Raw genomic sequence first — 12,373 nt, 5'->3', positions numbered from 1 at the left:
ATAAGTTGCAGGAGAGTGCGATGTGCATAATCACAGATTGGAGGAAGGAAATTAGGTGTGAACATTAATAATTGTTGATTTATATTAGTTTCGTATGAAATGGGACAACATTTAATATTTTATGGCAACTGGGATGAATGAGAAAAGCAATACTATTTTCAGTGGCATTGTGAAACCATGTGAGTGCTAATCTACTGTGAATGAACTCTGGACATCATCATGACTTTTTTTTATGAACTTATGATACTGTTATGATGAGGAGGATATAAGATGAACATCAACAAAAGCAAAACTAGGATAATGGAATGTAGTCAAATTAAGTCGGGTGATGCTGAGGGAATTAGAGTAGGAAATGAGACACTTAAAGTAGTAAAGGAATTTTGCTATTTTGGGAGCAAAATAACTGATGATGGTCGAAGTAGGGAGGATATAAAATGTAGACTGGCAAAGGCAAGGAAAGCGTTTCTGAAGAAGAGAAATTTGTTAACATCAAGTATAGATTTAAGTGTCAGAAAGTTGTTTCTGAAAGTATTTGTATGGAGTGTAGCCATGTATGGAAGTGAAACATGGATGATAAATAGTTTGGGCAAGAAGAGAATATAAGCTTTCAAAATGTGGTGCTACAGAAGAATGCTGAAAATTAGAAGGTAGATCACATAGAGGAGGTATTGAATAGGATTGGGGAGAAGAGAAGTTTGTGGCACAACTTGACTAGAAGAAGGGATCGGTTGGTGGGACATGTTCTGAGGCATCAAGGGATCACCAATTTAGTATTGGAGGGCAGCGTGGAAGGTAAAAACTGTAGAGGGAGATCAAGAGATGAATACACTAAGCAGATTCAAAAGGAAGTAGGTTGCAGTAGGTACTCGGAGATGAAGAAGCTTGCAGAGGATAGAGTAGCATGGAGAGCTGCATCAAAACAGTCTCTGGATTGAAGACCACAACAACAAAAACAACAACAACAACAACAACAACATATTTAAACTTCAGCATTCTTCTGTAGCACCACATTTCAAGAGCTCTTACTGTTTGAACTGTTTATCATCCATATGTCACTTATGTACAATGATACATTCCAGGCAAATATCTTCAGGAAAGAATCACTCAAATTTAAATTGAACATAAATAAATTTCTCTTTTTCAGAAACAGATTTCTTACTATTGCCAGTCTGCATTTCATATCCTCTTTACTTTGGCTTTGGTCACTTATTTGCTGCCAAAATAACAAAACTTGTCTACTTTTAGTATCTCATTTCCTAATCTAATTGCCTAAGCACCACCTGATCTAATTTGACTACATTCCATTACTCTTAAGTTACTGTAATTAATATGCAGCTTATCATCTTTTTCAAGACACTATCCATTCTGTTCAACCGTTCTTCCAAGTCCTTTGCCATCTCTGACAGAATTACCATGTCATTAACATACCTCTATGTTTTTATTTTTTCTCCCTGAACTTTAAAGCCCTATTCAAATTCCTTAGTTTCCTTTACAGCTTACTCAATACACAAATTGGATAACATTGGGGATAAGCTACAGCCCTGTCTTACTCCCTTCTCAGCTACCACTTTCCAAGTAACTGAATGACAAAACTCCTGAAACAGTTCACTCAAGCATTGAAAAATCTGTTGAAACACATCACTGAACACACTGACTTACTTCTATCAATCACTCAAAAAACTATTGAAACAAACAAAATTGGACACTTCAACAATTTGTAAATAGAAAAGGTATGTCTTACATCAACAGACACAATATATGTGGATTTTGTTTTTAAACAGCAAGCACTATTCTTGTTAATTGCCACATCTTCCCCTTCACAATTTTTGCCTAAGATTTGCTGTTTATCAACACCTTTACGCACATCCTTCATTACTGTCACTAAGATTCACTGGGATTCTTTCTCAAAATTCTCCTCCATTGTTCTCATGGCTGAAGTCACGAAGGAGTGTTAGTGTATGACAATCATCATGCAGTTCTTTTACTCCTACTAGTTCTATCATCTATCTTACAGCTGAAGAATCATCTGACAAAGCATCTAAAAATCTGCATATAGCCTGAAAAATATTACAGATCTACAATACTGATGCCAATTAAGTTTCCCCAAGCTTATGTGATATAAGAAGATGCTAAGGAAAGTGTTTTAATTCATATGTACTTTTGTATTCTGGTAGGTTCCTTTATAATGATTTTCTCAATGAAAGATACAAATTTGTTCACAAATGAGTCGTCATCTTTTAACATCTTGCCAACTTGACAATTAGGTCAGGTGTTTTAACTTACAGAACACAGACTTTAGACTGAAAACGCAAGCAATTGGTAAGAAGGATGATATGTAAGCACTAATCATACTCAATCATATTTTATTCCACCAGGCCACAACACGAACCATTCATAAGGTAGTATTGTCTGTTTTTATATGAAAGCAAATTAACAGACACATGGGTTTGACTTTTTCTCCATTCAGGGGTCCCACTAAAATATTCATTACATATCTATTCTGATTGCAAGTGGTTTCAACTAGAATAAAATACACCAGATCATCAGATGATTTGTGACACTTTTTTACATATAAAGGTTGAAGATACAATTTTCTTAAAGTAATCTCACAGGGAACAGACTTTCTGACATACCTCCCCAAATACAATTTCATAATGAGATTGCCGAGCTTGGAAGGGAAATACCACATAGTAGGAATGCCACCACTGTGTCAAAAGAATTATTTCTACTTATTGAACATTAAGATGCCTGTGTCTCACCAATCAACTACTGTCACACATTGCCGCATTGTAGTTTCTTATTCTTGGCACCCTTAGTGATTGCCATGTGCTGTCTACAGGCCTTTGACACTTAGCATTAATTGTGACAGAGACATTACAAATGCTGCATGTTACAACAGGTCCATCACCCTGGATGACATCAGTCAACTAACAATGCCATACATTCTCCCAGCTCTTATTTGAGATTTTGGTGGCCAGGATTTTGAGAAAAAAGAAAAATGAATAAAGTAAAAAGAGCACCACAAGTCACACAACCTACATTTGCCACTGTGTGTGATGTACAGGAACTCCAACTTCCTGTGCTCATACATTGGTCATGAGATCCAGAACACTTGAAACTTCTTGGCAGATTAAAACTGGGTGACAGACCAGGTCTCAAACCTGAGACCACTGCCTTTCACAGATAAGCACAACTCATGACCCTCCCTCACAGTGCTACTTCCACCAGTATCTCGTCTCCTACCTTCCAAACCTCATAGTAACTATCCTGCATCTGAGAAGTTTGGGTGGTAGGAGACAAGGTACTGGTAGAAGTAGTGCTGTGGGGTGGGTTGTGGGTCATTCCTTGATAGCTCAGTTGGTAGAGCACCTGTCTCCAGTACCAGCCCAGTCTGACACACAGTTTTAATCAGCCACAAATTTTAAAATCAGCACACATTCTGCTGCTGAATGAAGTTTCATTCCATAATCAAGAACACTTTCTAAGAGACATAGTGTTCTGTTACTGTTAAATATACGCTTTTGAGTTAAAGCTCACAGTGGAGTGTCTAAAGCCCTTTGCCCCATTTGGAAATTGTTAATTTGATATGACACACGAACAGCATTGGAACAATTTTTATTTGAATAAGTATTAACAAAGTCATTCCTATGAGCTTCTGCTTCTCCAGTCCTCTGTTCCACTCCTTTTTGATGATGTCCAGCCTCCTCCTTCCTCTCCTCTTACCTTTGATGACTCTTCACTGCAGGCAATTTGTTCACACTGTATGTCCGAGGCAACGTATTTTCACTTTCGTATCATTTCCACTCGTTGTCTTATCTTTCCCCCTTTTCAAGTATTTCATTCCTCGTCCAATCTTGTCTTATTTCACTGTATGTATTTTTCTCCAGAAATGCAGTTCAGAGTTATCAAACCATTTTTCTTCTTCTTTTCAACTGTTTGTGATTGACCACATTCCAAATAAAATACTCTGCAAATCTGTCTCATAGTTCAATGGGAATCTTTTTTGCTGTCAATAAATCTTTCATCTTTTTCAAAAGCTTTCTGCCCATAGATAGTCTGTTCATTTCCACCACGCAGCTTACACTTTCCATCACCAAATTTCCTAAATACTTCAAAGTTTCACTTGTTCCAAGGATTTTCCTTTGAATGATACTTTGATGGTACCTTCATATTTCCTAATTTTCATCATTTTGGTTTTTCCTGTACTTACATTTATTCCAGTGTCTTTTCTCATTTTTAATGTCCTCTCTATCACACATTGCAGTCATTCCTCTGATTCTGTGAACATTGCTCTGTCATTTGCATATTTAATCATCTTTTGCCTTCCTTCTCCTACTAATGTCCCTCTTGCTTTTTTAAAAATGCAATGGGGTGGACAGAGGACAAGACAGGTGGGAGGCAGGGAAAGGGTTTGGGGATGGGTGGCTTGTGGCTCAGATGGAGGCAGCCAGTTTCCCAGCTAGGAATCCAGGGTGGAGGGGTGGGAGGTACATGTGCTAGGCAAGTGATGCACAGTTGGTGGAGCCAGCGGGAAGCAGTAAATGCTGAAGCTGATGTGGGGACTTGAATTGGGATGCTTTCCATTTGGTACGATCTAACGAACACGTGTAGATTATCAAATGTAACAGAGTGGTGAACACCTCTCTCTCCTCTAAAGCTTGTATACTTGTGTGTGTGTCTTAATTCCTCTCATTGTCATTTTGATCCATGTACAATATGTGTTCATGTTGAAATAACAGACTATTAGAATCTTCAGTGAAGGCAGGTTCTCAGAATTTCAAAAATGGCTTTTCACAGAATACAAAACTCTTCTTTCAGCTACTACAGTCTATATGACTTGACGCAAATCAGAAATTAACAATATTGGAAGATAGTGCATTGTAAGCTGTCAGTTTCATACATCTGAATGATCACTGTTGGCTGACAGCTGTCTTTCAATCTCTTTAAGTTTCAAAATGGTGACTGACCTTTTCATGGCTGTGTTATGCCAAGGTGTTTTATTAATGTAACTGGGTAAATGTTTTATCATAATGCTTTAATTAAATTATATGCTACCTTCTTGCTATTTGCTCAATTTATGTTGCATTTTCTTAAATGTAGGTTAAACAATCAATTATCATGGTTGACATTGTATGAAGTTCACAAAAAAGTTGTTCTAATAGTTTAAACTAACAAAATGGGTTATTAAGACTGTTTGAGAATAAGCACATGGTAAACATGATGGAGGAGAGGAGACTTGCCCATAATACATGAGCATTCCAGCCAACTGCGATCTTCCACACTAATTTTATTACTGTAAGACATAAAAACACTCAGTTTAACTCTAGCAGTTTTTAAAATTCCTTTATGCAATTATTTTGAAATATACAAATCTTGGAGAAATGAAGATATGGTACCATGTTTTTGAAGCCAATGTAAGAAATCATCTAAAAACCACAATATCACAGACCAGAATTCTGTACTTTGGATCACTGAGGAGAGAGTGGTAGGGAAAACAGAGACTGACATTCAATCAGTACTGTATTCTGCCTGTTACAACCACAAATACTTCTCACCACCACTTCACTACATTAACAGGTAGAATGAGTCCTGTGCAGCTGAAAATTTCATACATAATATACATATCACATAATGTAATTAATTATTAAGATACATTAAATTCAAACACCTGAGGACTAGTAATGGATTGTTCACACTGGCGCAGAGGTTACAAGAAGAATCTAGGTTTGAAATGTGGAAAATCTATTGCTTACCTATCAGTCGTGCCCAAGTAAAGATCTTTGCCACAGCATTCTATGGATTCAATCTGCAAAATAAAGAGATCAATTAATTATCTCAAAAGTCCAATAGGAGCATTTGCATGACAAAGTTCACAAATAAAACCAATAAACAACTGCCCCACATGTTTATGCAAATATTTTGGCAACAAGAATATTTCCCACTCAGTACAAATTTGCAATAAATGAAAATATCTCTTGTAATCCATTTCACAATATGTGATGAAATGCTTTCACAAGCACACTTATGGACCTTTTAAATTAAAGAGTATAAATAGAGAAATCCATAACATTTAAATCATGAACCATACACCATAAAATGAAGTTTCACATTTGCATCAAAAGTTATTAAAAAATTAAAAGAAACTATGTACCAAACAATTACGTACTTCATTGTCCATGTCTCAGGCTTAGAACATACATATGAGGGAAGTGACAATGTACTTGTCATCTTCTCTTAACATTAAATTGTCAAAATTATTTGAACATTTGTGATTTTTCAGCATTTCTTAGAGTACACCAATGGTAAAGTGTCAGGTGAAAAGTCAGATATTCATGACTAATTTGCTAGAAATTTTGGAATTAGAATGATTGTACCTGTAGACTTTTTAGGTCCTTCCACAATTCATGGCATTGGACAATGTGTCCCAACACAGGTTCACTTTCCACTGCCACACACAACTCGCTATCAATGCATCAATTTCTGATAAAGACAGGTCCGTACACTACACTGTACAACACAATTAAAGGATTACTTTTTCAAAATCCCATAATTCTCCCCCACTGTGAAGTAGAAGTTTGAAATTTGGCTCAAATGTGCCTACAATCTTCCTCTGTAATGGTACAAATATGTGGCAGCTCTGATGTCACGCTCGGTATCAGCGATGCTTCAGACAGCAAGGTACTGACACACACAAAAAGGGGCAAGAGCTCAGAAGTTCATGTGAAGTGTAAGGTGGATTAATGATGTCACATTGGCTCCAAATCTCACCACCGTTGAACACCCAAACCCACTGCAAACATCACACTATAGGAATATCATCACACCGCCTCTTACACACACTTCATTCCGTTTTTCAACGCCTCTGTGATGCAAGTCAGAATCACAACATCCACCCTTGAAATCACACAGTTTTCTCATGGCTGGTCGAGGAAAACACTTCAGACACACTGCCACTCAGAATTCTCATGAAAAGGCCTCAGGAAGTGGAATAAATGGCATCAGTAAAATCACTCCTTTCCTTGAGGCATTGATTCTTCTACATTTCGTGATCAAAAATGACATTTCAAAGTGCGGTTGATATTCTTGACAACTTTCAACACTGCTGATGCCCCACTCCCCCCCCCCCCCCCCAATTGATTCAATCCCTTTCTAAGGACACTGTGGTGCTGTAAATCCATTTAATGCAATCTGACCCCTTTTGAGTGGGACTACAATTTTTGCTTGGGTATACAGGGTGGAATAGCCAGGGACCATTCAGAACCATTTGATTAAATTAGAGTGTGATCCAAAGCAGAAAATGGTGTTTATGTTTTTTCAGCCCTCCTGTGGTGTGATTACAGGATGTGTAAATAAAATGGCAAAAGGTCTTTCTAAGAGCACTCAGTTCAGCAACACCCTCAGCTGCACTACACTCCAATAGGGTCAGATCACATCCAATGGGAAACCAGCCCCACAACATTCCTAATAAAAGGTTGAATCATCTGGGGTCTCAGCAGTGTCCAAAGTTGTCAAGAACCACACTGCAAATTGTCATTTTTGATCACGAAATGTGTGGGAATGAATGCCCCTAGGGAAGGGGTAGTTTCACTGATGTCCTTTACGTCATTTCCTGAGGCATTTTCATGGGGATTCTGAGCACAGGTATGTCTGAAATGTTTTCCCCTACCACCCATAAAAAATTGCATGATTTCGATGTTGCAGTCCTGAGCTCCATTTCATAGGCACCACAGGAAGGACTGAAATGTGGGCATGAGAGGGTGTGATGACTTTTCCGCTGTGCAACACGTTCATGGTGGCATTAGGCAGAATTGTAGGGTGCCAATGTGACATCATTAACTCACCTTCACCTCACGTGAACTTCTGAGCTCTGGCCTTTTATTTCGCATATGTCGACATCCTGGTGTATGGAGCATTGCTGAGCCTGCGGATGATGTTGCAGAGTGCCATTCTCTTGCACCACTACAGAGGAAGATTGTAAGCACCTTCGAGCCAAATTTCAAACTTTGGTGTCAAAATGGGAGACAGTTGTGGGGTTTCAAAAAAAGTGGCCCTTTGATTGTGTTCTGCAGTGTATATTAAACTCTTACCAGTGTAAATTAGTAAATAGATTAATCAGACTAGAGTGAGGTGGTGAGGAGTTGATGTTGAGGTAGGAGAGAAATTATTCTTATGATATGAACCATACATCTCACTGCATTTATAAACTATTTTTTACACTCTTGACTTTTATCTCACCCAACAGTGATCTAATTTTGGCATGTATGTGTAATACACTTCACATGTCTGATGATTCTTGTGTATGTGATGATTCTTCATGATAGAATGCCAGGGTATGACTGCAGCTAACACTAAATGTAATTTCACACTTTAAGTGAACCTAACATTATGCATAGTAACTACTACCAACAGTTTACTCCTTATTGTAGGATGTCGTAACATGGAGCAACTGACAGTTCTTATATAATTTTGTGTTCACATAATCTATTTGCTTATTCCACCCAAGCCATTTTGTGCCCAATAATTCAGCTCCTTTACTATGATTGTAACACATGTATACATCCATTCATTCATTATTTTACTTGACTGCCTATTTACGTGACAAATTTTGCAGTCATAAATGATATAGTAATAAGTAGCCAGTTCAGTTAGCTAAATGCAGTTTAATTCCATGCAAAAGGAAACAGGAGCTGTATTATAATAGGTAGGACAGGCACATTCCAGTTACAGAACTGCCAAGTATAAATTTGATTTGTGCATGCAAATACGCAGGACTTTTAGAAACTGGAGTTACAGACAATTACACGATAGAGATACAAGAAATAGGAAAGGAAGAAATTTAAGCAATTATGAAATCACTGAAGAGTAAAAACTACTACGTAAGGCAAGAGACTGGTGCACCACACATTAAGGCTGTACTAAATCACCTTCCGCATCCATGCTATTTGTGATAAAGCCACACATGGCCCCAAGGTGTCCTAAATTGCGAGCACCCCAACAGCATTCATTTGCTAGGTATGGGTTTGGCAAACCCTGGTTTCCTTAGGAGAGAATGATGAGCACCACCAATCCTGTGTACCTGTAAGCTCTGAGCCTGCTTCAGCAACCACCATGTGGCACAATGGTGAAATTTTGTGTGTCACATGGAATGGGGATCTTGGCTTAACCATCTAGTTTGTAAGTATGGTCAAAACATATATAAAACCCTGAGTCTCAAAGTGTGCTGCGTGTCGATGAGATACTCAACTAGAGGTGGAATGGTCGTAAGTGGGAAACATCTGGGTAAAATGCCACACCTCAATTGTATAATTCCTACCAGACATCTCGGGCCTGCTCTGAGTGGACTACCGCTATTTCCCTAACTGCTTATGGGACTGAGATGGGACCCTTGAACTTATCCCTTTCAATTCCCAGCAGAATGTGTGTATTGCTGGTGGGTAACAATATCCAACCTAAAAAGATGGCTCATGCAGCCAGTCCTCATAACACATGGTGTTTCCATGTATAATAACAGAATACATGCTGTTGGAATTCTGTTTCAATAGTTACAAGAAAAGACGACAGCTTTGAGAAAGTTTCGCCTTTCTACATTCAAAAGGGTTGAGATGGTGCTTGGTCACTTTAAACTCTGTTAAGCAATTGAGAAGTGAGATAATGTTGGTTAAAACTTCTAGTTTCCAACAAGTGGCAAACCTCCAGAAAGCTAAATGCCTTGTGGAATATGTTATCAAAATGGAGCTACACAACACCTTGAACTACAGTGAAGGTGTTCTGTCATGCACAGATATTGTTGAAATTGCCACAAATGAACTGAGAGATGAGTGTACTCACAAAAGTGTCACTGATATGTAAAATATAATGAAATGGGTAGATGGCGAACTGGTTAAAACAGATTCCTTCAATCTTACCTTTAGTAGCCCAATACTTATCGGGTGTGTCAAGACCGGCTTCCTTCATTTAAATGTGCAGCATTCTGTTCCAAACCCAATGTACTGTTTTGAATGCCAGCACTACGGGCACACCTCTGTAGCTTGTAAGGGAAAAGCCACTTATGGTAAATGTGATAAGGCTGCCCACAAAGGCATTGTTTGCTCTTCTCCAAAGTGTGTCATTCTCTTTGGAATCATCTTTCTGTAGCAGAGACTGCAGCATCTACCTCAAGGGAAGGAAGATACAGGAGCTCGCAACAGCAAAGCATGTCACATATGATGTCAAAAAGTCCTATAAGGCCATGCAGCCTCCCACTTTCACTACTTCATTTGCTTCACCTCTAACAAAGCCTATTCCAAAAGCTAATGCCTCTGCACAAACAGAGGTTGATAGTGTGGGCACTGCCATCTGTGTTTGTCAGTGCTGTAAAGGTGCTGTTATTCTGGTGCCCATAGCTCTCCCAGAACATAAGACTAGGCCACAGATGCCAACATAGTAGAGCTTCCAGCACCTCAAAAGGTAGACTCTAGTGAGCAGGGCAGCATTGTTACTAATACTGCTGCAGAAGTTCCTATGAAGTCTTCTCTGGCAAAGAAACCAAATGGCACGCATCGGCAGCAGAAGAAGAAGAAGAAGACAGGTCATAAACTGTCAGACCATACAGAACTCATTCCCTCTGACGGTTCTAATGATTTGGTCTCAGATATAATGGAATATGAAGTCTGTTTGGATAACCATCTAACCCCCAGACCAAGCCTCCATACTCTGCAGGATCTCTACACCAATCGATAGACGGGGCGGAAGAAAAATCTCACTGATAAAATAGCTCCCATATTACAGTGGAACAGCAATGGGTTCTGGACATGTGTGGAGGATGTGTGGAGGACCAAACTCCTAGCAAAGGTATGTCCCCTGTGCTTGTGTTTAAAAGAAACACATTTTAAACTAACTGACACCCCTGTACTACTACGCTACACCCTCCACTGCAAGGATGACAAGTGGGAAAGGGGCCAAGGGATGGGTAGCTGTGTTTGTCAATGACACATACCACTCCTCTGCTCTAAATCCAGTTACTAACATGCAAGCAGTTGCCACTGATGTTCATGTAGATCAAAGGATCACTGTATGCACTTTGTATTTACCATCTCAGAAAGCTGTAGATTCCAAGGCCCTCACAGATCTTTTGGGTCAACTCCCTGGGCCATTCATCCTACTGGGAGACCTCAATGTCCATAATGCATTATGAGGCTTTCATTCTACTTGCTCCAAACTTTTTTTTTTTTTTGGGCGCACAACTTCAACGGTCATTAGCGCCCAGACTACGTTAGGAATGCACCGCGAGTCACAAGTTTAAAACAGCAACGAAACGGAAAACACGATAAAAGACAGACTGACAGGCATAAGATTAAAAAAACAGCATAATCAAATGTCCTTAGAGAGGGTTGTCAAGTTGATAAAATGAAGAACGCGAGCAGCTGCTCATGGGTCATCTGCAAAAATGGCATCTAGAGGACGTGGCAGGCCAAGATCAAGATGCAGTGTGTTAAAATCCGGACAGGACATTAAAATGTGGCGGACCGTCAGCAATTGCCCACATGGGCAGAACGGCGCCGGCGCAGCCGTCAGCAGATGGCGATGGCTGAACCGGCAGTGTCCAATTCGTAACCGGGCCAAAACTACCTCCTCCCGCCGAGAAGGGCGTGAGGAGGACGTCCAAGCCGCGGGAAGAGGTTTCAAGGCCCGAAGCTTGTTGTCTGTAACTGCAGCCCAATCGGCATGCCACAGTGATAAAATGCACCGACAAATGACCCTGCTACAATCTGACGAAGGGACACAACAAGAAGCTGTCTGAGGCTGGAGAACCGCAGCCTTGGCCACGGCATCTGCAGCTTCGTTCCCAGGGATACCGACATGGCCAGGAACCCACATAAAGCTAACCGGAGAACCGACGTCCACCAGCTGCTGAAGAGAGCGTTGGATCCGGTGCACGAAAGGGTGAACCGGGTACGGATCACTGAGGCTCTGGATGGCGCTCAGGGAATCGGAGCAGATGACATAAGCAGAATGTCGGTGGCGGCAGATGTAAAGAACAGCCTGGTAGAGGGCAAAGAGCTCAGCTGTGAAGACCGAACAATGGCCATGGAGCCGGTATTTGAAACTTTGTGCCCCGACAATAAAAGAACACCCGACCCCGTCATTGGTCTTAGAGCCATCTGTATAAATGAAGGTCATATTAATGAACTTCGAACGAAGTTCGACAAAACGGGAGTGGTAGACCGAACCGGGGGTAACCTCCTTTGGGAGCGAGCGGAGGTCCAGGTGAATGCGAACCTGAGTCTGGAGCCAAGGTGGCGTGTGGCTCTCGCCCACTCGAAAGGTTGCAGGGAGTGAAAAATTAAGGTGTTGAAGGAGGCGACGAAAGCGAACTCCAGGGGGTAGCAGGGCA

General features: G+C 40.2%; 1 protein-coding gene across 6 annotated transcripts in view; it reads right to left on the bottom strand.

Annotated features, from left to right (window-relative positions):
* Positions 1-12,373, bottom strand: part of LOC124556464 (transforming growth factor-beta receptor-associated protein 1-like) — a 220,608-nt gene that overhangs the window by 176,950 nt on the left and 31,285 nt on the right. For all 6 annotated transcript variants that reach the window (XR_006968611.1, XR_006968609.1, XR_006968610.1 and 3 more), the window contains exon 2: positions 5,754-5,806. Coding sequence is in view for 2 of the 6 variants with exons in the window: in XM_047130415.1 (XP_046986371.1) it covers positions 5,754-5,806 (53 nt within the window). In the remaining 4 variants the exon portion in view is untranslated. The remainder of the gene's footprint in view (positions 1-5,753; positions 5,807-12,373) is intronic.

The sequence above is a fragment of the Schistocerca americana genome, chromosome X (genome assembly GCF_021461395.2).
Source record: "Schistocerca americana isolate TAMUIC-IGC-003095 chromosome X, iqSchAmer2.1, whole genome shotgun sequence".
NCBI lineage: Eukaryota > Metazoa > Arthropoda > Insecta > Orthoptera > Acrididae > Schistocerca > Schistocerca americana.
Note: the sequence above shows the minus strand (reverse complement) of the source record. Positions and strands in the feature narration are given on the sequence as shown.